At 43.5% G+C, this 25597-nt stretch overlaps 1 protein-coding gene across 1 annotated transcript; it reads left to right on the top strand.

Moving 5' to 3' along the window:
- Nucleotides 1–9079: 9079 nt before the first annotated feature.
- On the top strand, nucleotides 9080–12832 carry LOC147902868 (putative pentatricopeptide repeat-containing protein At3g01580). The gene is made up of 3 exons (XM_087373872.1): nucleotides 9080–9304; nucleotides 9382–9458; nucleotides 9552–12832. The coding sequence occupies exons 1-3, from the start codon at nucleotides 9109–9111 to the stop codon at nucleotides 11799–11801; spliced, it is 2523 nt and encodes an 840-aa protein (XP_087229998.1). The 5' UTR covers nucleotides 9080–9108; the 3' UTR covers nucleotides 11802–12832.
- Nucleotides 12833–25597: the final 12765 nt, after the last annotated feature.

Consider the following 25597-nt stretch of genomic DNA (forward strand, 5'->3'; position numbering starts at 1 on the left):
AGATCATGCTAAGGGCGTCTAGCTTTTTTTTGGTGGAGTACTTCTCGTTGATGAGACTGGCAGGCTGAAGGGTGCACATACCACATCCTAATTGATCTGGTAGTGGTGGGCATTGGCTACTGCATCTCGCAGGATGCCAATGTTGGTGTTGTTGTTGTACGCTTGGAGGAATTCTGCCAACAGCTTCATGTCCAGGTGGCATGGGAGACGGTCTGCCACTTTGATTAGGCTAGTAACTCTGAGTGCATCATGCACCTTTGACTCCTTTAGTGCTGCATATGTTGCCGATGTATGGTAGTGGAGGGTGTAGTCGTGACCCTCGTAGGTGAAGCGTGAGTGCATGACACACGTGTCCAATTCCTGGAGCTAGGCTTCTCCTAGCGATGAGTGTGACTGGGAGCATACGATCTTGTATTCACCTATTGTTGGAGTCGGGGTGTGCTTTCTTGATCTTGAGGGGGTGTACCAGCTGTTGTTGTACCATCCTGGGTGGCCTATCTACTGGACACTTCTTCTTTCCCTTGCAAATCTTCTATGGGGAGCTCAGAAGGCATACGGATTGTCATTGCAGAAGGGGTGCTTTGGGAATCTGAGGGGCCAGTGGCCTGTGGGATAGGGCGGGGGCAGAGTCCCAACTCTGTTTCGAATTCGAAGAATTCATGTTCGGGATCCATCAGAAAGAGTGATGGCAGTTGAGTGATGAGGGAGTCGGTGGACAAGGAAGAGTGGGAGGACATAAACAAGATGTTTTGGATGGTAGTGGAAGAGGGTAGGAGGCTGTGAGAATTCTGGAGAAATTTTGCAAGAGTTTGGGGGAAATTGTTATGGCAACGACCCGGCGAGATAAGTCCTGTTTATATTGATTTTGCATCTCCACGGCCGGCGGGATCTTCCAATGGCAACAATTAATGGGGTAAGTCGATGGCAATGGTCGACGAAATCCGAGATCATGGCGGTCGGTGTGATTTGACATTGGCGATGATCGACGGTATCTGAGATCGTGATGATCAGTGGGATACTTCTATAAAAATGACCAACGGGATACTTGATGGCACTGTCCAGTAGGATCCAAGATGGCGATGGTCGGCGGGATACTTCTATGGCCACGATTGACACGATACTGACTTTGTGGAGAAGTAAAAGAGGGGGGGTGTGAAGGGGAGTGGGAGAGGGAGTGAGTGGAGTGCATTTGTGCAGTGTGGGACTGATTGTGAGGCCAACGTGCAAAATGGTGAACAAATGCAAAAATGGACATACTAACCCTACTTCACCTAGTGTTGATCATGGATGTGTGTGTGTGTGTGTGTGTGTGTGTTCGGCAGTGACTTGTGGGCTATGGGTGCGTTGGGTGAGATGCCTACCGTACTAGCTCACCTAGACCTAGACTTGATGGTTATGAGGAATGCGGTGTGGTCAGACGCCGTGCTACCACATAGCGTGTTAAAAGCCACGTAGAGTAAGTGTCTAGCTTGTGTTTTACCTTAGACACTAGAGGCACATTGGTGTTGGGCATAGTTGTTGCGACGTGGTCCGTTTTCTTTAGGGAAGCGGGTTCTTGTGAGACCGGCCTTGGCACAAACCCTTGCTTTTGTACGTAGGCCGGTACCATCAAAGGTGGTATGATCGCAATTATTTTTGAGGGTTTATCTTTGGAATTAGAGGGAGGTTCTTGTGTAACACTTCGTAGAGGAGGGGTCAATCCTTGCGATGTGCCCTGATTGCTACCCTTGGCGATATTTGTGTTGAGTCAGACTATTCGTGGTAATAGTGCATACTTGCGGTACTTTGGAGCTGGTCTGCCGCATTCGGTTCTTTAGTAGGTTCTTGTGGTGCTGCATCTCAGGACGACATAGGTTCTTGTGTTGCTACCTTCAGAACCTTCATGGCTTATACCCTCATCTTCGGGACCTAGGTGACCTTCCTGCCTCAGTTGCCCAAGTGGTTGGTGCTGACAGAGTTGTTGGGGGGATGTGGCACTGGATGAGATGGAGTGGAGCTTGAGACTCGAGGCATAAGTTGGTGGTGTGGTCTCCTTCTTGTAACATATGGTTTCAGAAGAGACGTTCCTAGAGCGACTGGGGTCTTCTGTGGTGCTTGGACTTCCTCCAGGCATCAGGTCTGATTGAAGTGACGTTGGGCACAGAGGATAGTCTCTTGTACTTGCTGTTCATCAATTTCCTGAGCAGAGGACAATAGTGGAGGTGGAGCGGGCAATGGCATCGGTTTACCACTACGATTGGCTTTCTTCTCCCTTTGGGGTGGGACTTTAATTGTGGTGCTGGAGATGGCTGGGGCTTCCGGTCTACCCTCTTGTGTAGCTTCATTGTCATGGATCGGAGGGGGTGGAACTAAAGGAGTAGGACTTGGTCCACATAGTGGGACTACCACCGTTTTGCCACCATTTGTGAGTGAAGTAGTTTGGGCTCGCTAGTTGATTTGACAGTTCATGGCAGAGCACCAGGTTCTTCCCAATATAATTTGTTCGTCAGTTGCTTCTGTGGGGAGAACATAAAATTGTATTTCCACTGCCTGGCAAACAACCATTAGACTTAAATTCACAAAACCCAAGGTTTGTAGGAGTTGGCCGTTTATAGCTCTTACTGAAGCGACAGTGAGGGTTAGGGGTACTTGTAGCTTTTCCCATACCTCGCGAGAGATGAAGTTGTGGCTCGCTGGATCTACGAGTGCTTTGATGCACATGCGCGGAACCTGCAGTTGAAACAAGCAACCTAGTTGGCTCTACTGTGAGTTCACCTGTTAGTTCCACCTATTTAGTCGTTGCCTTAAGTAGTGTCATTTGCTTACACTGTCGAAGCTTAGCATTACGGGCTCTAGCTTCCTCGATGGCCTGGCGTTTCATCCTGGCCACCTTGACCTTGAGTTCTTTTTCTCTATGCACGGCTTGAAGGGTGGAGAGAGTGAGTGGCCCGTAGTATCTTTTTAATTTGCTCCCGTTAAGGTAGCCATCCATTTCAGTCCCATCAAGGGTGGCTATTTGACACGACCCTTGGAGAGTGATCTCAACCACATGGTAGGGACCCATACCTTGGTACTTTAGCTTACGTTTGGTATTACGGAGGCTATATAGGAGTGCGAATCTCCCTCTGCTAGGTCCTTGTTCTTGAGGTTGCGGTCAAAACTAGGACCGGGTCAGGATAGGTCTACTTATAGGAGGGCGAGGGTGCTAGGCCTTGGGCATGCACTGGATTGTTTACCTTTGGGCTCGAAGGCACTTCAGGGTCACCCTGGGTGGATGCATGTTCAAAAGCAAAGAAGGTGGTGAGAGTAGCTGTCTCCTCGTGAGAACCATTCTAGATAAGCACCTGGTTTGAGCCATCACCTACCCGAATGGCCTTCTTGGATCGGGTTAGGGGGTGTGGAGGGATCTCAAGGCTAGGCAAAAGGGACCCTTTATCCTTCCTTGCCAGCTTCCTCATTGCCTTACCTAATGCCCTAGTTTGCATCCTCGTGATGACTGGTAGGGGCACTGCAGCCACCTGGCCTTGTTCGATGCTAAGCAAATTGAGGCTGGTACTCTTTGGCAAGATGATTGGGGTTGTCGGTCTCCTCATGGGATAGTCTTGGAAGAGATGCTCGGTCCCACACCACACACACAAAGGTGTGGGGTTGGTCGTGGTTGGAGCAGTAGGGGTACGATCCCTATATGGACAGTCCTTCAAGAAATGTGGCCCTTGGCATTTGAAGCAAGACACCAGAGGGTTTGAAGTACCTTGGTAGGGGCATTCACTTGCTCTATGGGAGCCCTGGCAGGTGTAACATTGGAGCGGGGGTCTTCGAGCGATTGAGTTTAGGTCTCTTGCCCTTGCATTCACAAGAGCAGTCTGGAATAGGGGGACCAGTTGATCCTCTGGCAAGAGGTAGTGGATCAGGGTGCCACTCCCCTCCTCGTAGGGGTAGTAATCATGAGGTCCATGATCTGGATCCGTCTCCTCCCAGTCATTGGGCACTTCCTCTACCAACACCTAATTGACTAGGGTTATACGAGGTAGTGGGGGTTGTGGGCCCAATATGGGTGGTGGTAATGGACCTAGCTGAGGTCTGTACTGGCTAGAATTGACCACAGGAGCACCCTGTGTGACAAGGGGGTTAGGCAGGGCCGTTAGAGCTAATGGGGGTCTCATTTAATACATGGGTTGGGGAAGGGACCTCAAAAATTGACATTGGGAGGTATCATGGTTTCCCCACCTACTATCGCAGTGTGCGTAGTAGAGTGCCGGCCTTGCCCTTAGGTGCAGGCACTTATTGGAGGGGTGGTTGCCGTTGCATACCCCACACCAAACATTTTCTCTCCATGGAAACAAGTGGGGATTGCTCAACGCCTCCTTGGAGGTTCCTATCCTCCACTGCTGGCCTAGGTGATCTAGCAGATTGGAGGCCAACTCACTCATATCCAAGCCCTTGGGCTCATTGGTCTCCTTCTTGATCATTTCTACATTTGAAGACCTAACTGATGGAGCTAATTTTGAGGGATTCGGGGTTTTATCCGAATTCGCCTTGTCCAGCATGTTGTCACATATATGGATGGCCACCTTGCTGCATAGATCGAAGGAAGTAGGATTCATCACCATGAGGTGGTCGTGCAGCTTCGGGTCTGCCAATCCGATGAGGAAGTGGGGCAACATTTGTTCGTTGCTCATCTGCTCATACGGTTCACAGCGAGCAATGAGGTGCTTGATCCTGGCAATGTAATCCCTTAGGGATTCCTTATCATTCTGCTTTACCCCATACAATTGATTAATTGGGCTCCATTTATGGCCGCGGGGGGCGAACCCCACAATGAAGGCCTTTCATCTCCTAGTTGATTTTCTCTTCTAGGGAGAGAGCCCTATACCATTGGCCTGCTTTGCCATCCAAGATGAGACCAAATGCATTGGCCATCTCTAGGTCTCTGGGAGCACCAAAAGCTTCGCAAATTTGCTCAAATCGCTCCACGTGGGAGCCGATTCTCCTTCTCCAAGGAACTTAGTCATTAACTTGGAGATTGCTATGGGTCGGCTCCTCTAGGGATTTGCAATCCCTGTGGGAAACACTGGGGTGGGTGGAGGTGGTGTGGCCCCCCTTCCTACGGAATTCACCAAGATGCACATTGCCTCATCAGTTAACACTGTTTGAGCGACTGGCAAGGGTGGTGTTGTTGTGGGCATGATAGGACGCAAGGCTGGCCTTAAGCCCGCAGCCTGGGTGGTGGTATCCACGTAGTTGTTGGTACTGGCATTGGAACGGATGTGCCAAGGCCTACATTCATCGGTGCAACAGGTATGGATAGAAAGGGATGTACTCCCGGCAGAGATGGGTCTTGGGGCATGGGAATGTTAGTTGCATGCAATGGGCGATAAGCTGGAAATTGTGGTGCCCCATAGTTGATGAAGGTTGGTGGCACCTGGACTATGGGGTTTTCATATGGCGTCCCTCCTTGGAAGTTCCTCGCATCCCCTCGACTGGGGTCTTGCCTTTTGAATTCCCTCATCCATGGATCTTCATCATCCATGTGTTCCCATTGGGGAGGTCTCACACAAGCAGAGGGTCCTGGGTCTATGAAGGTGTTTCCCATCCCGGTTTGTGGTTTGGGAGTTGGATGCTGCTGACCTTCCCTTCCTGCAAACATGCCGGCGAAGGGGTTCTACATGTCTATCGACTCTTTTCGGTGGCCTAGACGTCCGAACATGTTGGAGAATGTGCCTCTTAGCCTGGATGCAACCGAAGGTGCAGGAGAGTTGGGAGAGGCCACACTAGTGAATGGGGCTTCAGAGGCCCTTAGACATGAGGGGTCTTGCATTACTTCCTCTAAGCTCTCCATCTCATCGAAGCTAGATAGATCTTCCTGTCAGGGGCCTATTAACGAGTAGGGGCTAGGAATTGAGCTTTTAGATTCCCAGCTAGGGCGAAGGGTGGGTTGAGCATAGATCAAAGCATTATCTTTCGGTACATGATCCTTGGGCAAAATTCTCCCAGACCTCAAGTGCATGTGGGAGACCTCTACCTAGGCACACTCAGGCTGAATTGAGGTTCTGTAAATTTTTTAATTCTTGGGCTACATTAGAGGTATCCCAACGGTCGTGGGGATAACTCTATGGTGATGGTTGGAGGGATAGGGTATCACACCGAATGGCAGGATACTGGTATAGCGACGGGCGATGGGATGATTATAGTGATGGGCGACGGAGTGAGCGAAACGTGATGGGCGATGGAGTAGATGTATCGCGCCGATTGGTGGAATAAGTCTTGCCACATGCTCGATGGGATAAGGCGCAAGTGGTATCCCTATGGGCGTAGGGATAAGGTTAAGACAACAGACGACGGGATAAAGGGTCGGTGGGATAATGATCAACGCGTCGATTAGCGGGATAAAGGGTCAACGGGATAATGATCAATGCATCGGTCGGCGGTATAGTTATAGTGACAGGAGTAGAGATAAAAAATAGCAACGGGAAGCGTGAAAGACGTAACACAACGAATGGCAGAATAATTATAGCGATAGGCAATGGAGTAAAAATAGCAACGAGCGATGAAATAATTTTAGCGACAGGCGACATGATAGGCGTAACATGATGAACAACAAAATACGGATATCACCACGGGCGTGGGGGTAAGGTATCACACCAAACGGCAGGATAGCGATCGGCAAAATAATGAGATAGTGATGGTCGGCGGGATTGCTCTAACGCCACGGGTTAACTGTTGTCAGGTCGGTGAGATAGCTAACTTTGACATGCATTTAATCAAGGCGAAGGGTTAGGCTGTGGTCAAATGTTAGGTCAGCGGGATACGGCTATCATGTCAGGTCAATGTGGTTTGATCGACGGGATACTGCTAACGCACCAGTCGACGGGATAGCTCTATGGCGTCGACTCGTGGGGATAGTGAAACACTACGTCACCGACTGGTTTTTTGGGATTTTTGGGGGATTTTGAGTTTCTATTTTGGTTTTGTTATGCTATGGGGGTGCTACACTACCTAGTCTACCTACACAATTAAAGAAAAATACTTTTTGCAAGCCAAAATGCAAGATTTCTTGAGGGGTGAGTTCTAGAACACAAAACAACTTCAAAATTCAGCAAGAATCATCATTTTTGTTGTTTTTTTATGTGTTTGGACATCACACACTCCTTAGCAATCTCACAAACTAAGTTTCTATCAACTCAAAACACTAAAAAGCATCAAAAACAAGCTTCAAAACCTCCAAAATGACTTTCTAACACAAAATGATAGCTTTCCTACTTTTCTGTCCACAACTCTCACTTCTTCACTCTTTCTTTTCCTACAACTCCACTAACAAAGCTCCAAGTTAAGCTTGAAGCCTTGTGCAATGGATAGATAACGAAGGAAGACAAGTGCAATGCAAAAGCATACCTTTTATCCCCAGCAGCGATGCCAAAAATGTGTGGGTCTCAGTGGTGACTCACGTGTTGTGGGGATGTTGAAGAGATGCCGATGGAGCCTCCAATCCAAGCTACTCCTTGTGAGAGCAATGCAAAGCATGAGCCGTCCGCAAGTGTCACATGTGTTTTCACGAGAGAAAGAGAGAAGGGGGAGAGGGAAGAAGAGAGCAGAGAAGGAGGGAGAAGGAGAAGGGAAGAGAAGAGTGAAGGGGGATGGAGTGGCAAACACAAGGGCACTACAATGGAAACAAGGGAACACCCAAAACACTCTCTTGGAAGAGAAGAGGGAGCTTCCATTCAAACTTGTGCAAACAACAATGAAGACCAAAGTCAACACTTTGGCCCTTTATACATGTCACCTTTTGAAGGGAGGGCCAACCCTTTTCCTTTTAGCACTCTCCTTCTCTTTACAACCAAAGGCTCTTGGCCCCGTAGGGTGCCAAGGCATATTGCTATTCTTTCCATCTCTCCCTACTAGCGGCAATAGCGCGTGTTAACCATATTAGAGCGCTTGGGACAAGCTTGGCATTAGGAGGTGTTTTTAACCAGCTCCCAAATAGCGCTTGTGTTAGCCTCACACCTCCAAGGCTTAAGCGATTTGGGGCTCAAACTTCCTGACCACCCTCACACCTTAAGTCATTTGGGGTTCGAACCCCGTGAACGAGGCTCAAAACCTGGAGTGGCGAGGCTTAACTTCCACGAGACACTTCCCTAAGCTTGTCCTATACTCTTTCCATGGCCATTTTCGTTGACATAGATCTGAAATGTGCACGTTTCCTGCAATCGTTGGCCTTGGGGTGTTAGCTAGAACCTACAATTTGTGCACGTTGTCTGGACGCTTTGGCCTCAGGATATTTGGGGATCAAACTCCCTGAGTTTGAGCTGTACTTCTTCCATGTGCACGTTGCCTGCAATCATTGGCCTTGGGGTATTTGGGGATCAAACTCCTTGAGCCTTTCCATTGAAGTAGATCATGAAGCCTAATCTCCTCTAATCACTGATTACCCTGCATTCGGTGACTTTACTCTGTGGATGCTAACAATGTGTGAAGACCTCTCACAAAACTTGTGCTTTCTGTCTCCATGGGCTAGATAGAGAGATCCTTCTTGCTGCCTTACATTGATGAAGCGAAATGAAAACGCTAAAGCGAAATGAAAACAATAACAAGGAAACCAAAGCAAAGCGCAATCGAAGTGGCTCAAGAGCCACGTTTAAGTTCATGCTTCATCCTCCACAAAGGCCACCAAAACCACACAACGCCGAACACCATACAGCTTGTATGCCCCAAATTTTAGAAACCCCAGCAATATGCCGAGGTAGAGGAATCTTGGATGCCCCAAACTCCTCAAACATCGCCACGAAAACCCGCCAAGCCAAGCGCGCCAGATGAACACTTTGCATATTTGCCCTCTTGCAAAACACCAAGCCAAACGCACTGGACATTCGCCCTCCAAACAGCACATGCAGTAGGCACAACATACACTTCCCACGCACTCCCATGGAGAGAGCTACTCCCAATGCCACGAATAAAAAATAACAAAAAATTTTGATTTTGAAAGCGTATCCTAAGGCCTACCCATTGGGGGCAGGCCAAAAAAGAAGGAAGAGTGCTAATAGAAATCTTTAACTTCTAAGCTTTTTGTAGTATTGTTAGGAAAGATGTTTTCTGTGAGTCTTAGTCTCGCTCACTCTTTTGCTTCTTGACTCGATGACGATCAACATGTGTATAGAAGGCGGCAGAGATCCCTCTCATACTTTTGAGGTGCATGGAGCGGTGTTTTCTCGTACCGGGGATAATCCATCCTTCTGTTTAGCACCTCATTTGCGTAGCCAATCTAGCCCTCTCTTTCCCATGGCTTCCTCCCAGGACATCGGCGTAGTGGTGGAGGAGTTTTCGCGTTCAGGTACTGCTCTAATTTTGCAAATTTTCCATGGATAATTTAGTTCAAACCAATTGCTTCCTTTTCCTTGTGCTTCGCAGGTAGTTCAGGGACCGAGCGCTTATGGAAGAAGTACTTCACGGATCCCTCCCGGTGGTGGGACAATCGAGAGAGCAAAGTAAGCGTGCCACGAATCTAAAGTGAATGATTTGCAACTGGTAAATCCGTAAATTGCCTAGACTGACGAGCCTCTTGTGAATCTTAACAATAGAAAAGCCCAAGCTGTCCAGACTTCAAGCATAAGATTACCAAGGAGTCACTATGGATAGACGGCTGGAACAATCCAGGTTGGGTTAAAACCATGCTAGAGGGAAAACCCCACATATCCACAGGTCAGGCCCAAGACCGTGAGGAGTGTGCCAGGGCTGGAGTAATGGTCAGTGCATCTAAATCACAAGAACTGCACGAGAAGAGTGACTGGGAAGCGCTTGGCTTAGAGGAGGCACTCACGTCTATGGAACAGATGCCCCAGCCCCCTTCAGCTCAGCACCTTACATGCATCTTGCGTAAGTGCAGAAGGAAGAAAGATTTATCTTATAGCAAGCGCTTATATGCGTATCTGTGCAAACATGGGCTGGAAGATCATAAATCGCTTGGGAACTACGTCGTCCCAATGTTGGTGGAAGTTGGAAGCATGTCGGATGCTCAGCAGGTTTTTAACAAATTGGTTCATCCAAACGAGTTTTCTTGGAGTTCTCTCATATGGGGTTATATTGAATTTGGGGATTCAAAACATGCCCTCAACCTCTACCAGAAAATGCAAGAGGCTTTTGTATACCCTAGCAAGTATACCTTTGTCACTGTATTGAAGGCCTGTGCTAGGCTTAAAGATGCAGAAATTGGTCGACAAATTCATGCCGAGATAGCCAGAAAGGGACTGGAAACAGACCTCTTTGTTGGAAACATCTTGGTGGATATGTATGCCAAATGTGGCTCCCTTATGGAAGCACAGGCAGCCTTCGACAAGCTGCCAGTTCGGGATGAGGTCTCATGGAATGCAATGATTGCAGGATATGCCCAGCATGGGCTTGGTGAGGAAGCACTGAACTGTCTCGAACAGATGCAACTGGAGGGTCTCTCTCCAGATGCTGTCACATTTGTTTGCGTCTTGAAAGCTTGTGGGAGCATAGAAGTGAAAGACAAGGGCCAAGAAATACACACCGAGATAGCCAGAAAGGGGCTGGAAAATGATCTTGTTCTTGGCAACACCTTAGTGGATATGTATGCCAAATGTGGCTCGCTTGCAGAAGCACGGGAAGTGGTTGACAAGCTGCCCGTCCGAGATGAGTTCTCGTGGACTGCACTGATAGCAGGGTATGCTGAGCAGGGGCTTGGTGAGGAAGCGCTGAAGTGTCTAAAACAGATGCGACTGGAGGGTCTCTCTCCAAATGCTGTCACATTTGTTTGCAGCTTGAAGGGTTGTGGCACTATAGGAGCAATAGATGAGGGCCGAGAAATGCATGCCGAGATTGCTAGAAAGGGGCTGGAAAGACATCTTGCTCTTGGCAGCACCTTGGTGGATATGTATGCAAAATGTGTGTCGTTTGTGGAAGCACGGGAAGCATTTGACAAGCTGCCAGTTCGAGATGAGGTCTCATGGACTGCACTGATAGGAGGGTATGCCGAGCAGGGGCTCGGTGAGGAAGCGCTGAACTGCCTTGAACAGATGCAACTGGAGGGTCTGTGTCCAAATGCTGTCACATTTGTTTGCAGCTTAAAAGCTTGTGGCAGCATAGGAGTGATAGACAAGGGCCGAGAGGTGCATGCCGAGATAGCCAGAAAGGGGCTGGAAAGAGGTCTTCCTGTTGGCAATACCTTGGTTGATATGTACGCCAAATGCGGCTCGCTTGTAGAAACACGAGAATCGTTTGACAAGCTGCCAGTTCGAGACGAGGTCTCATGGACTGCACTGATCACAGGATATGCCCAGCATGGAGAAAGCAAAATGGTTTTCGATATGCTTGAGAAAATGAGAGGAGACGAGATAAAGCCAAATGCGGTCACTTTCTCTATTGTCCTTACAGTGTGCAGTCACATGGGTCTAGTGGATATGGGCCAAAATTACTTTGAGGCCATGAGCAGAGACTACAGTATCACTCCAACTATTGAGCACTATAGTGCCATGGTTGATCTCTTTGGCCGTGCGGGCAAAATAGACGAGGCGATAGCGATGGTGAAAAAGATGCCTTTCCATCCTGATCTTGTGATGTGGCAGGCAGTATTGGGTGCTTGTCGAAAGTGGGGTAATGTCGAGCTTGGAACATTGGCCTTTGAACATGCAGTGCAATTGGATGAAAAGGATGCTGCTTCTTATGTCTTGATGTCGAACATCTATGTGGATGCTCATATGCAGGAGGAAGAAAAAAAGGTCGAGGCAATGAGAGTGGAAAAGCAGGCATGGAAGAAGCCAGGACAGAGTTGGTGGACTGACACTAGGGGGTTATGCAATCATCTTTCGTAGGAGATACAAGGGGTTTCCAAAGCAAAAATATGCATGCAAAGCTAAATCATCTTTCCCTCGAAATGGGGGAGGAACTGTATGTCCCAGATTTGCATTGTGTGTCATGAGACATATCTGTTGATGCAAAGAAAGATGGGTTATGTGGGCACAGTGATCAATACACCCAAAGGGGACACCCATACATCTTGTCAATAATCTCTGGGTTTGTAATGAGCTAGAGCAGCGAACTATTCTTGTCAGAGTTGCAAAACTTCATTCATTTCTTCAATGAAGGGAAGTAGCTGCCTTTCCAAGATGGTGAATCTTCAGCTAAAAACATGGTGGTGTGAATATTGAATCCGGAGTTTCTGAAACAAGCCTGTTTGCTAAGCCAAGTGCCCACTCCAATGCATCTATGCTAATCCAAAGCAAGGGAGCCCAGAATTGCATTGTGTCTGTTGATGAAAAGAAAGATGAGTTATGTGGGCACAGTGAGAAGCTGACTATCACAGAATCAATACACCCAAATGGGACACCCTTACATGTTGTCAAGAATATCCAGGTTTGTAATGAGCTAGAGCAGCGAACCATTCTTGTTAGAGTTGCAAGCTTATTCATTTCTTCAATGAAGGGAAGTAGCTGCCTTTCCAAGGTGGTGAATCTGCTGCTAAAAACATGGTGGTGTGAATATTGAATCTGGAGTTTCTGAAACAAGCCTGTTTGCTCAGCCAAGTGCCCACTCCAATGCCTCCATGGTAGTCCAAAGAGAGGGAATGTGTGTGAACTACCTTCGTGCTTGTCAACACTTAAGAGGGCCCACAGAGGACTACACGGTTAAAGTCCAAATAAATGACCCTTACTATTCGCAAGATGCTATTCATTTTGCTCGGATCTATGATGACTTTATTTTGGCAAGAAAAAGTGCATAGCAAAGGTCCGCTTTCTGTATTCAACTACGAAGGAAAATGACATCATAGGCATGAGCATCTCAAAAGGAAAATTCAAGAAACCCAAAGAAACTTGAGGTCATTGAAGTCAAAATCTTTTTTAAGTCTCAAAAATAGACTTGGTCCAAGCGGATGGGCAAGGTCCATAGAGTGGTAAAAGTGTTGGAAAGGTCACCTCCCCATCTGTAAGCCCCCAAATGAGGAGAGTGTGGGGAAGGGAGACCTAGGGCAGAAGATGCCCAGAGAAGAGAAAGGGAGAGGGACTGCCACATGGGCAGCACCTCACACAAAGCAAGAAGGGTACCTGGCAAGTCGTGGAGCTCCTGATGTATGGGGCAGACACGTGGACATCAGGGACCTGCAGCAGCCTGATTGCATAGGGATTTCCAGCAAGGACAGACGGCGCTTCAGTACGGAGAAGGTACGGGATGCATACGTGGCTGTACGGGGCTGGTATAGACCTGGCAGGAGGCAAGGATGCTGCAGCAGAGAGGCGCAACCATGGTGCTGCAAACAGGGCAGGCTGGAGCCTGCAGGAAGGCCCGCAATAGGGCGCATATGGCCTGGGCCAGTGGCGCAGTGCCACGTGGCAAGGCATGTACAGATGGGCCTGCAAGTGGGCAGATCAGAGTGGCGCAGCAGAGGCGGGACAGAACTGAACATGGGTCGGCCAGGAGAGAGGCTGGTTGGGCTGCTTTGAGGCAGCCAACCAGGCCTTATATAGGGCTGACCTAGGGGCTGGGCCCTTGCCTTAATTGGAGGGCCAAAGGTCCTAGAAGTTTGGGCCAGAGGGACCCGGTTTTAGAGCCCTTAAAGGGCTGGACCAGCAGCAGACTGGTCGGCCAGTCTGGTCAGCCAGTATGAGGCAGGCTGGTCGGTTTTTCCAGCCCCCTTGGGGGGCCTTTAAAAAGAGAGACCTCAGGCCTCATTTCACATCCAGCTTCCAGCAGATCCAGGGCAGAAAGGAGCAGCAGGCAGCCACCCTCTGGACCTACATTCAGGAGGATAGAGAGGTGCTTGAAGGGCTGCAGACTTAGCCAGGAAAGGGCTGGGACCTTGGCTGTCATCTAGGGCAGCAAGGTGCTGAGATCACTATACCTTCTGGAGCAGCCATTCACAAGCAGGTTGGAGCAGTGGAACAGTTATCTTGGAGCCTACATTCAGGAGGACCAAGGGGACCTGTGTGCTGCAGACAAAGCTTGGTAGGGGCTGCCCACCTAGGCTGATTCACAGGCAGTAAGGTGGAGAAGAACACACTGGACGGAAAGTATACGGAAGCTCAAGGTGGATCACGCGGACTCGAGTCTAGAGATAGCCAGCAGATAGGAGGTGGACTTTGTGGTAAGATCAGAGGACCACACCATTGGTGGGACTCTGGATCTGTCTCTCTTGTATTGTGTCCATAGTTGTGGAGATAGCTAGCAGATAGGAGGAGGACTTTGTGGTAAGATCAGAGGACCACACCATTGGTGGGACTCTGGATCTGTCTCTCTTGTATTGTGTCCATAGTTGTGGACGGAAATATATATTTTGGTGGTTTCTCTATTTGGTTGGTTCATTGTCTATTGATGAGTTTGCACACCTATTGTATGTACATAAGTAAAGAAGTCTGTGATTCCACACCCACACCGCACACTGTGTGAGCTCCTGGGCATTACTATAAGTCTTCCGTTGCGTGCACCCTCTGTTGGGTATTTTCTAACAAAAAGTGTCTTGGAAAAAATAAAGAGGACACATGGATCTCTCCAGGCGAGAGTAGCCACACGTGTCAAATCCATTTTAACATGAAAAAGTACGACACAAACTTTAGAATTCCCCAAAATTGATATAAAAGCCTTGCAGTTATTATCGGTTCACGTTCTTGGTTTGATGGATCGGAAAGGGGATCTAAGGAAACATAGAAGGATTCTATTAAATATATTCTATGAAATGAAAACAAAAAAAAAATCATTATATTCGTGGTTAGATCCAAGCAAGCATCCACGATGCTGAGAGAGAAGCCCCAATTGCTCATTTGCTTAGAGCTTCTTATTGACCGATGACTAACATTGCTTACACCTAGCTTCTAGCTTTCTAGGTCCTCTTCCTAGGGTCCATATCTATTTACCATTGGCAAAGTTGATAAAAGAGTTACAAATAAAACATATTTCTAGAAACTCCCTGCAAATGTGCACTTCTATTTGCCTCTAAAGTGAATGTTTAGACTTCATGAAATTGATGTGGCTTTCCTTTTGGATCAAACCTCTCACAAAAAATAAGCACGAAATGTACACTCAAAATCCAATAAGGAACACCGTTGGAAATTGAGCTATGATACCATAATAGAACGATATTTGAGAGCCCCCCATGCTCCCTCCCCCCCCCACCCCACCCAACCCCCCTCCCCCCACACACACACACACACACAGAGAGAGTGAGGATAAGATTTGATAGGACAATGGACCCCCCCACACACAAAATGAGGATAAGGTGGGAGAGAGATCCCACAATGTAGAAGTACAACCTTAGTTCTTTGCAAAACACATTTTCAGTACAAGAGCATAGATCTAGAGGATTACCAAAAAGCGAGCGACAAAAAGCGAGCGATAAAAAACAATAAAAGATTTATAAATCCCCCATTTTAGTAGCAAAAAATAATAACTTATTCAAAAGTGCATATGTTCCCTCAATGCCAAAAGGTTAAACATGCATATAACTTTAAATCCATTAACACTAATTTCACATCATCCATGAGACAGTTTGTATGTTTAACTTCCAAGTCATTGTTTGTATCAAAGACAAACCCTACTGCAATCGAGTTCTCTCTTTCCACTAGAGTAATTGAGATCATCTTTCCAAGGACTCCTTGCATGGATTAGTCTAGATTCCATGCATATATAAATGCTTAGGTTTTTTAACTCTGTTCACTCTTGGAACAAAACCCATGTTTCTTTGTTACTACAAAAATATCCTTCCCTAATGATTTATTCTTACCTCCCACTAATCTTACCAATGCAGCAAATTGGCCACAAATTCATTTTTTGGTGCATTAAATTTTACTAGATGGTGCACAAAGACATGATAATCGTCTAAAGTACGCCTTGCCATTTGATTTGATATGTAACATGACCCTGTTTGGACTTGTAAATCAAAAGATACAGGGATGTGAAAATGTACTCTTTTGGGCCAAAACAGGGAGCGCGTTAACGCGCTCCCTGTTTTGCCCCAAAAGAGGACATTTTTACATCCCTATATTTTGGCAAGATGTCAACATTTGATTGTTTTGGCCCAAAAGATGAGTTTTTAACATCCCTGCATCTTTTGATTATCGAATATAAATGGCATAATGTTACATATCAAATCAAATGACAAGGCATGATTTAGATAAATATCATGCCTTTTTGCACCATCTAAAAAACTTGTGTGCATCACAATATAAATTTTGTGACACATAACCACCTTTTTGAATACTTTGTACTTCAAGCAGTTATTTTATAAAAAACTTAGATTCTTTCTTTGCTTGCTTGATTTTCCAATCACTTCAACTAATTGTTGCTCGCTTTTTTGGGCTCGCTCACTTTTTCTCGCTCGCTCTATTGACTGCCTCATAGATCTAGAGTAGGGCTTCATGGCCCTTTGCCTTTTATATCACTGTCTTGGTTGAAGTTGTACACATGGAAGTCTTTATTTTGTAGATGTTTTCAAGCCTTAGATCCACAAGAAGCCTTCATGTTAATATCACTTTCAAATAATGGTCCTTTTGGACACTTTTGCAAAAATGTGAGCTCTCCCAAGGACATAGCCTTACTCAAACTTTTTGTTTTGAGAAGATCTTGATGCTTGTAGCCTTTCGTGGTGTTATTCCCTCATAATTCCCATGCCCATAGCATGACTGATTATGGTCGGTGTCAAGTTTTAATCTTTTAAAGCCTAGCTTTTTGGGAAAGGACTTTTTGACTTTAAGCTTATCGTTGTATCTGGAGTCATGGTTCAATGGTGCCCAAAAGCATGGAATCTAGCATACATGATGAATTCCACTTAGGAGCCCCCGAGGAGCAATGAATGGCAAACATTATGTCTATGCAAGAATGTAGGTGATAGAGGGACCCCCAACGATGTTCCCCAAGGCCACCACTAGTACAGTAGCACACGATGTTCCCCAAGGCCACTAATACAATAACACCTAACTATTATGAAAAATATAAGCATGAATTTAAAAAGCGTAGAGAGATACACAGAAACTCCAAGAGGAACTAGATCCCGAGTTCACCACCATATACCCATCGAGATTAGGACCAAACCTTTATAGACATAGTCTATTAAGGTAGATGGATAGAACAATAGAAATAGATACATTAAATCAAGCAAAAATGGAAGAGAAGGTTTGATGATCAAGATGGACTGGGGAATCCCAAATTTCTTAGAATGGATTGCAAATTTTGGGCTCTCTCCACGTGGAGATATTGCAATGGCCTAAGTACTCTCCTATCATGATGGGACAAAGTACAAATGGAAGAGAAGGTATGGTGATCAAGATGGGCTGGGAAATTCCAAAGTTCTCAAAATGGACTACACATTCTAGGCTCTCTTCATGTAAAGACATTGTTGAAGGATTCAAACAAGTCAACTCCTCTACATTTTATTCAAGCATTATAAAAGATCCACTGAAACAAAGAAGATGCATACAATGGGAAATGATGTATTTTTTAGGAGAGGCATTCAATTGGCAAAGGGAGATCTTATACATTATCTAGCCATGTGCGTAGATATGGAATTTGAATGAAGACAAGGGAGAAGGTCCTAACTTCTAAGGTAGATGGTGAGAAAGAAACACGAGAAAAAAGCTTCAAGTGAGGAGAACAGCACTAGACTTAGTTGTTGACAAGGATATAACCTCAAAGAATGTTGAAGATAAGATAATTGTAGCAAAGTGAAGGGAAAAAAATAAAAAACAATTAAACAGAATGAAAAAGTGACAATAACCTATTGAATGAAACAAGCAAAAAAAGTAAGCACAAGTGCTGAAGACTAAGTAGCAGACATTGCCATTGATGGATATAAGACTATTGGCAATCAGTGTACCATTACAAGAAGAGATGTCAAAAACAGCTTAAACAAAGTAAGATTAGCTTGTTCAAAAGATTGCTAGTGAAACAATGTTTCAGGTCATTTGCGATAGATGATTGGCCATGAAAAATACAATCTTTTACACAATTGCATATAGCAAAAGTCACATACTGTTTGTAGTGTTCAAAGCTTTAAAAAAGCAAGTAAAAAACATCAAAACATAAGAAGCACTGTCATAAAATATTTTTGACAAAGCATATCAATGCATAATAAATAGAAATATTTAATATTAGTTCCACCTCTTATCATAATTGGAAGCCTTTCTTGGGATAGTCACATGTCTCTTCAAGGAGAGCTTCTACAATGGCCCAACTCATAGTCATAATCTTGCTCATGAGTTGGTGATCATTGAGAGAGAGAGAGAGAGAGAGAGAGAGAGTCTACTCTTAAGAATATTGTGAGAAGCTACCACTATGGAGAGTATGCTCTAATCTATGTCTATAGGGCTTATGCTAGTAGGCTGTCAAGTTGTGATACTCTTGAGAGTGCCTACTTGTGAGAACATTGTGAGGAGCTATCACTATGGAGATTATGGTCTAATCTATGGCTATAGGGCTTATGCTAAACTATCAAGCTATGATACTCTGATACCCTCCCAAAAGAAGGTGCTTTATATGCATGATCCAACCATGTGGGATGGGAGAGGAGTACTTGAGAACTCTTTGAACCAAGTCATGGTCAAAGAACTATGTGCCAAAGCCCAAGCCTATATAGTAAATTAATGACAACAATGTGTTGACTATAGACAAGACATTGTACAAGGCTAATGTATGTGTGCAAGAAAAAATGCCAAAAAATAGTCACAAAAACAAAATGTGACTTTACATGGGTGGCGTGTGTGCAAATGTGTAGCTACCTAAATATGACATGTATGTATGCACATCTATACATACACACATGTATGTGCATGCGTACATATTTATGTATATATAAATGATGTGGCACTATGATGATGTGGCTCACATTATACTTACAAAAATGTGCCTCTGTTCCACTATGTACTTAGGTGTCATTGATGATGTGACATGTTGATGTGGCATGATAAATGGAATTGATGCTGTGGCACTTCATGACATGGCTTGATGATGTGGCACTTGACTATGTGGCCTTGTTGACTCACCTATGTATGTGACACTATGCTATAAGGAAGCCTACCACATGGCACTATGCTAACTAGACCTACAAACACAAATCAACCCTATCTACCACATGGCAATATGCCAGGTGGCCTGGTTAAGCTAATTCTTGTGAAGGGAAAAGAAAGGGTTTGAGCTGAAGCAATGGCACCATGGAGCTTGATAGAGTAGGTCTAGGTCAAAGTTTACGAGAATCATTACTAATACGCTTTCTTCGTGGCAAACTATTTTCATTGTTTCGCCCCAGGCTTAGTAAATTTCACTTTCTTAGCTTCGCCTCATTATATGAGTGATGTATCAATACCTCGCCACATTCCGATAACTTACTGGCCTTCTTGCGCTCCAAAGACCCTACAATCCGGTTCAGGAAGAATTTGAAGTGCTCAATCGGAATTGGGTGGTTGGAAGGGGGAAAGCAACGGGGAATCTTCACACCATTGTAAGGAACCACAAGATATTATAGCTATTCCCGGACTAGATGAATCGTCAGAAGAGGACCGTTTAATGATAGCTTGAGCTCGGAAGATAGAACATTTGTTATCACAACCCGGCAATGCAATTTTCGTGATGCAATCATGGGAAACCGGGCTAATAAGAGCACAAGCAAGTGAATGCAGTAGTACACTTCAGTGTGGCTACCAATGACTTCAATGTTTTTCAATATTTTCCTTGTTCATCATTATTCAAAACCTTATAACCAAATAATAATTATAACTACAATTGGGGTTTTTCCTTAGTATATATTTCATGTTTCACTCCAATTTGATATCAAGAAAATGAAAATCCTTTTTTGAAAGGAACTTCTCTCTTGTGCCCTACTTACAAGTACGCACATTGCCCTACCTCTGTAACAAAGATGCCTGTCGCAAATTGTATGCCACAACCAAAATAGTATCCCTACTGTAAATAGTATGCCACACAAAAAATTCACATAATGTTTAGAAAGATAAATACAAAACCAATCACAAGATATTTGGACAAGGTGAAAGAGCAAGATAGCAATATATATATATATATATATACATGCATTCATACATGCATGCATGCATGCATACGTAAATATGTACGTACACACACACATACACACACATACACATGTAGAGAGAGAGAGAGAGAGAGAGATGCTTATTGACATGGAGATTCGCAGTAGAAATTGTTTAGTGTACTTAATATTAACATGTAAGAAGGAATTTATCAAGTTTTGAGAGTGGTTATAAGCACATACATTACCCTACCTCTATAAGGTCCATGCTTTCTATCTCCATCATTCACAAAGCATTAAAAAATATTAAGATGGCAACAATTGCAAAATATTTAGGCAATGTGCAAAAGAAAGTTAGTGAGTTCTTTAGTGAGCTTGAGATTCACATGTAAGACAAAAGAATTATAAGTGCACACAATGCCCTACCTCAATAATGTAAATGCCTACTACTAACAACAAACCACACACAACATTCACAAAATCTTTAGAAAGGTTAAGATAGCAATAATCACAAAATATTGAGACAAGGTAAGGGGGGGAGAGAGAGAGAGAGAGAGAGAGAGAGAGAGAGAGAGAGAGAGGGAGGGAGGGAGGGAGGGAGGGAGAGAGAGAGAGAGAGAGAGAGAGAGAGAGAGAGAGAGAGAGAGAGAGAGAGAGAGAGAGAGAGAGAGAGAGAGAGAGAGAGAGAGAGAGAAGGTAAAGGAGGGAGAGAGGGGGAGAGAGAGAGAGAGGGAGAGAGAGAGAGAGGGGGGGGGGATGGAGGGAGGGAGGGAGGGAGAGAGAGAGAGAGAGAGAGAGAGAGAGAGAGAGAGAGAGAGAGAGAGAGAGAGAGAGGAGGAAAGAAAGATTTATTAATGTCTACAAAAGACCTCACAAGTCTACGAGACAAAGCACTAGCACCAAAAGTGACTTACTACATCTGGTTAGCCAGAGAATAAATATATAAATATAAATATATATATAGAAAGAGAGAGAGAGAGAGAGAGAGAGAGAGAGATAGAGAGAGAGAGAGAGAGATGGGGGGAGGGGGGTACCAGTATGGAGAAGCTATAGTCTAAGTCTAGCACTATGTCAACAGCCAAAATGTAGTTTGAAATGTATGAAACCAGATGCATAACAAAATGGGTGTGATAGGTTGGTGGCTAAACCCAACTTTAATTCATGCATATATGTCTGGCCTGTCCTCAATAGTTGCATCTCAATTAAAATAGAATATCATTCTTGACACTTTCAAGCATCCAACAAGAGTAGTATCCACAAGGACACACTTTTTTATCCATGCTTTTCTTGCCTTATCCCAATTATATCGCAAGAGGAGATTATGCTTGATGCTTCACAATAAATGCATGCCTCCTTAAGTATATTTGGTCAATTTGAAATCTACCTTAAATAAATTTTCATATAAAATAATAGAAATTAATGGAACATATGTTCAAAACTCATCCAAATCTCTATTTATTTAAAAAATATTATAATATTCAAATGAAATGGACATCAAAAGAAAAATTCACTCCAAAGCTCCTCATTCTTGATTGTGCAACAAAGTTGGAGGAAGATGCTCAAAGACCTTATGAATCTTGACTCAAATACTTTGAAATGGGCAGTGAAACATAGATGAGGAAAGAAATGGCAAGGTTGTGTAGATGGTATATTCAGAAAGCAAGTAGGTCATATCTCACTCAAAAGATTTCAAAGTTTTTGAAAGAATAAGATGGATAGGGAGGGAACTTGCACCAACAACAAAGATGAATAACAGAAAGATCACAATAGGAGAGCCCACCTAAAGGTGAGGAGGGAGAAGATTACCACTCAAAAGAAAGAAGAGGCTTGGAATCAGGATTTTAGAGAGGAGAAGGTGAAAGGGCACCAAAAACTAAGGGAGATGGAAGAGAGAACATGGGAGATGAAATTAAGGTACAAGCTACATGGGAGGGTTGGTTTAGCATCAGTTGAGAATTTGGTTTGCAATTTAATCACCCTTCCAAAATGTGATATGGAAGGTGAGGGGACAATTGGGAGAATCACATTAGACTTAGGGTCATTTGAATATAAAATTGGTAATCATGTACATCCTAGCCTCCACAAAGCCAATTTTATATTGAAATATTTTAAACCATTGAAAAGGTGTCACACACTCCAATCATCATGCAACACCTTTACCCATTCAATTGATTGAAGAGTAAGAGAAGAGAGATTGGGAGGGATGCCTAATGTGATAATCTCTTGCCAAATTCCAAGCCTCTAATCATAGCATTAAAAATGGCCAACCCCTCTCGAAGGATGACTAGCATGACTTATGCCAAAAGGCCCCCATGGACACTACTCTAGATGAGACCTATGATGTTGTGGCCAGTGTCTCTTGCATCACTACCACCCGAAGCTCAACCTTCTCTTTCTTTGTAGAGATAGTGGTCTTCAAGGATCTAATCTCTAATGATGAGGACTCATGATCGGAGGTATTCTTCGGTGCTATCTTTTTCTTTCAATACCAATCCCAAAGTGACAACCTACTTTCACTCTGTGGACAAAATGGCCATTTTTTCTTGGCATTCCCTTTTGAGACTACTATAGTCAAACCACAAGCTCCTCCACATCACATTTCATACTCTTAGACTCCCAAATGGACATCTTGCAAGACTCGAGGTTGCTCTACATCCAAATGATCTACATCTCAAGATTTTACAAGTCCCAAAGGTAAGACTCAAGGTTTCTCTGCATTGAAATCATCTACATCTCATGCTCTTTCCTAAAATCTTGTAGGTGATCCTCAACATCATTGATCCAATAATTTGCAGTGCTTCATGTAAAGAGCATCTACTACTTAGCCATCTCTTCTCTAGACTATTCCATGTTTTAGACGGGACTAGTATGAAAGGAAGCACTATGGAGGATTTATGACCCACAATGCTTAGGATGGGATGGGACAGTTTGAAAGGAAGCACTATGGAAATGGATAGCAAATAGAGACTTTATGAACCACAATGCTTAGGACAATGGATGAGACTAGTAATTAAAGGAAGCACTATGGATTTAACATGAAGCACAATGGATAGCACTACTATGAAAAGAAGCAATATGGACTAGTAATTATGGATTGACCATGAAGCACAATGTATGGTACTAGTATGAATGGAAGCACTATGCATTGAACATGCACCAAAGTGGAGCAACTAAGGATCCAACACAATGTGAAAGAAGATGGGTGACAATGAAAGAGAGTTCACATAGAAGAAGATACAAGATACAATGAAAGGTGTCCTCATGTAGTGCAAAGTAAATGTACATTATCTAGTTAACTACATAGGGTTTTCCTGAGACACATTCACTCTAAGCCTAAACACACTTGAAGGCATTCCGTTCTACTAGTATACAATATGCACATTACATAATTTAATTTACATACTAAACATATGGATGTGGCAAATCTAGAGTCAATATTATCTCAAATTTGTCATCAAACTGAAATTGATGCCTTTAAAGTCATCACCCTTTCAAGTCATTATAGTAGATCAACAATGAATACTCCCCAAGGAAATGCTCTAGATATGTGCCTTGGTCTTGGTAGGATGTATTACATAGCTAGTCTAATAGTGATAGTGTCACAAAATTTATTTTCTAGTATCATTTTCTTTGATGTTATTTACAAAGTGGTGCATAGAACGATGTAGGATGTAATAGTGATAGTTTCACAAAAATTATTTTCCAGTATCATTTTCCTATTGATGTTATTTACAAAGTGATGCATAGCACCATACTAGACGTGGCAAGGGTTACAAATGATGCATTTTGCAAGATCTAGGTGGGGATGCCTAATCATATCTATGTTTTGCTAGGATATATGATTAGTATTGTGGGGTATTCCATCGTAATACTAATGTTGTTCATGTGACTAGTGTTACTGCAACAACTGGATGTATTTGATTGCTATGTGTTTTGATGTTTATCTATCAAATGTGATATTGTTGGGACTAAGTGATGTGATTATGCATTAATAGATTGTTACTAGTACAATTGGCAAATTTGTGTATAGATGATAGTTGGATAATAAGGAAATTATGGAGACGGTGAACATGATACAAATTCAGTGAAATATTAATTGGTTGATAAAGGCCATGATCCAATATTGTAAATAATTTACATTAATCCATGGGTTAATATGTTTAATTTATTTTGGATGAGTACATATTAATCCTCATGCTATTTGAGTTCATGGAGCTATGTTAAGAATCCCTCTAAATTGTGCATAATCTTTCTCTATCTTCATGGATTGTTATTGGCTCTTTTCTTTTGGAAGAAACTATTATAAATATTCTAGATAGGAAGCTAGACCCCCCATCTAGAGGGTGAAGATTAGACCCAATGCTAAATCACATCATCTCTCTACTTAGTTAGTTTTGTTCATTATTTCATATTCATGAACTTGTGGGTGTTGCTAATTCCCATTTTTGCGATAGTGGTATCAAATCCAAGCTACTCTCTAAATCTTTGGAAAGAGATAAAAAAGAATTTAGAAGAAATTATTTTTGTTGTGCCAACTAAAAGGGTTGTATGTACTCATACTTTCATTTAGCAGATATTCCCAATTGTTTTACATTATTTTTCTTGGTACATATGATATACTTTGATCAACTCGAATAGGATTGGAAAGAAACAATATGATTTATTCTAATGGCATGATAACATTAATGCTAAGCATAAAAATATAGCCTCTAGATTTGAAAAACTTTCGTGACATCACATATTTGAATATTGTTAAGAAAGATTCAAGGATATCTTAGAGCATGCTAGATGTTGTCTTGTGTGCATTTTTCTAGCTACATAACAATATGCATGTCAGATTATTATCAACTATAGCAACTTGAGATTACAGTAACCTATTTAATCATCATAGCCTTGAAGTGTGCTTTAACACTGATTTACATATATTTTTATGGTACATATATTCTTATGGTGGCCACAAATTAATATATATCTCATTTCTTGCTGCTCAGATTATAATGGAAAGATCTAAAGAATTAAGCTTTGTATTTGCTAATTCTAATTTCACAATGGTATAGGATCATATTTTTATTGTCTCTTTTCTTTTTGAATAACCAATTTCAATCCAATGCTAAGTTGCATTATCTCTCGACTTAGTTTATTTTGTTCACGACTTCTCATTCATGAATTTATGGGTGTTTCTTTTTCCCATTTAGCCATGGAAGAGGATGAATACCATCTTTTGTTGGGTATCAAGATTGTAAAAACTTGCATTAAAGAAAGAGGGATGAAAATTTCAATACATCCAAGAATATTTGAAATTGTCACTGAGAGTTGAATTTAAAGTCCACTTGGAGAGAGATTTGTTCCAACTAGCAACCTAGCTCAAGGAACCTCAGAGGAATAAGAGAAAACCTAATTAGTAGAGCATATTTCACCATAATTTCACTAAATATTAAGCTCAAGGAAGCTAAGAGGACCAAGACAATACTACTTAGTAAAGTATGTTCTCCTATAACTTCAATAAAGACTGAGACGGAAGTGCATGTTGCAAATAGAATCATGTACCCATGTTTATATCCATTGAATGACTTGGAATTGTCACACATTTAGGGATGCCATATTCAAGTTAGGCATAGAGGTGCTACTATGTTCACCAAAGAAAGT

This window comes from Dipteris shenzhenensis, chromosome 4, assembly GCF_047967505.1.
Source record: "Dipteris shenzhenensis isolate YYH24624 ecotype China chromosome 4, Dip_SZ_1.0, whole genome shotgun sequence".
In the NCBI taxonomy this organism is placed as follows: domain Eukaryota; kingdom Viridiplantae; phylum Streptophyta; class Polypodiopsida; order Gleicheniales; family Dipteridaceae; genus Dipteris; species Dipteris shenzhenensis.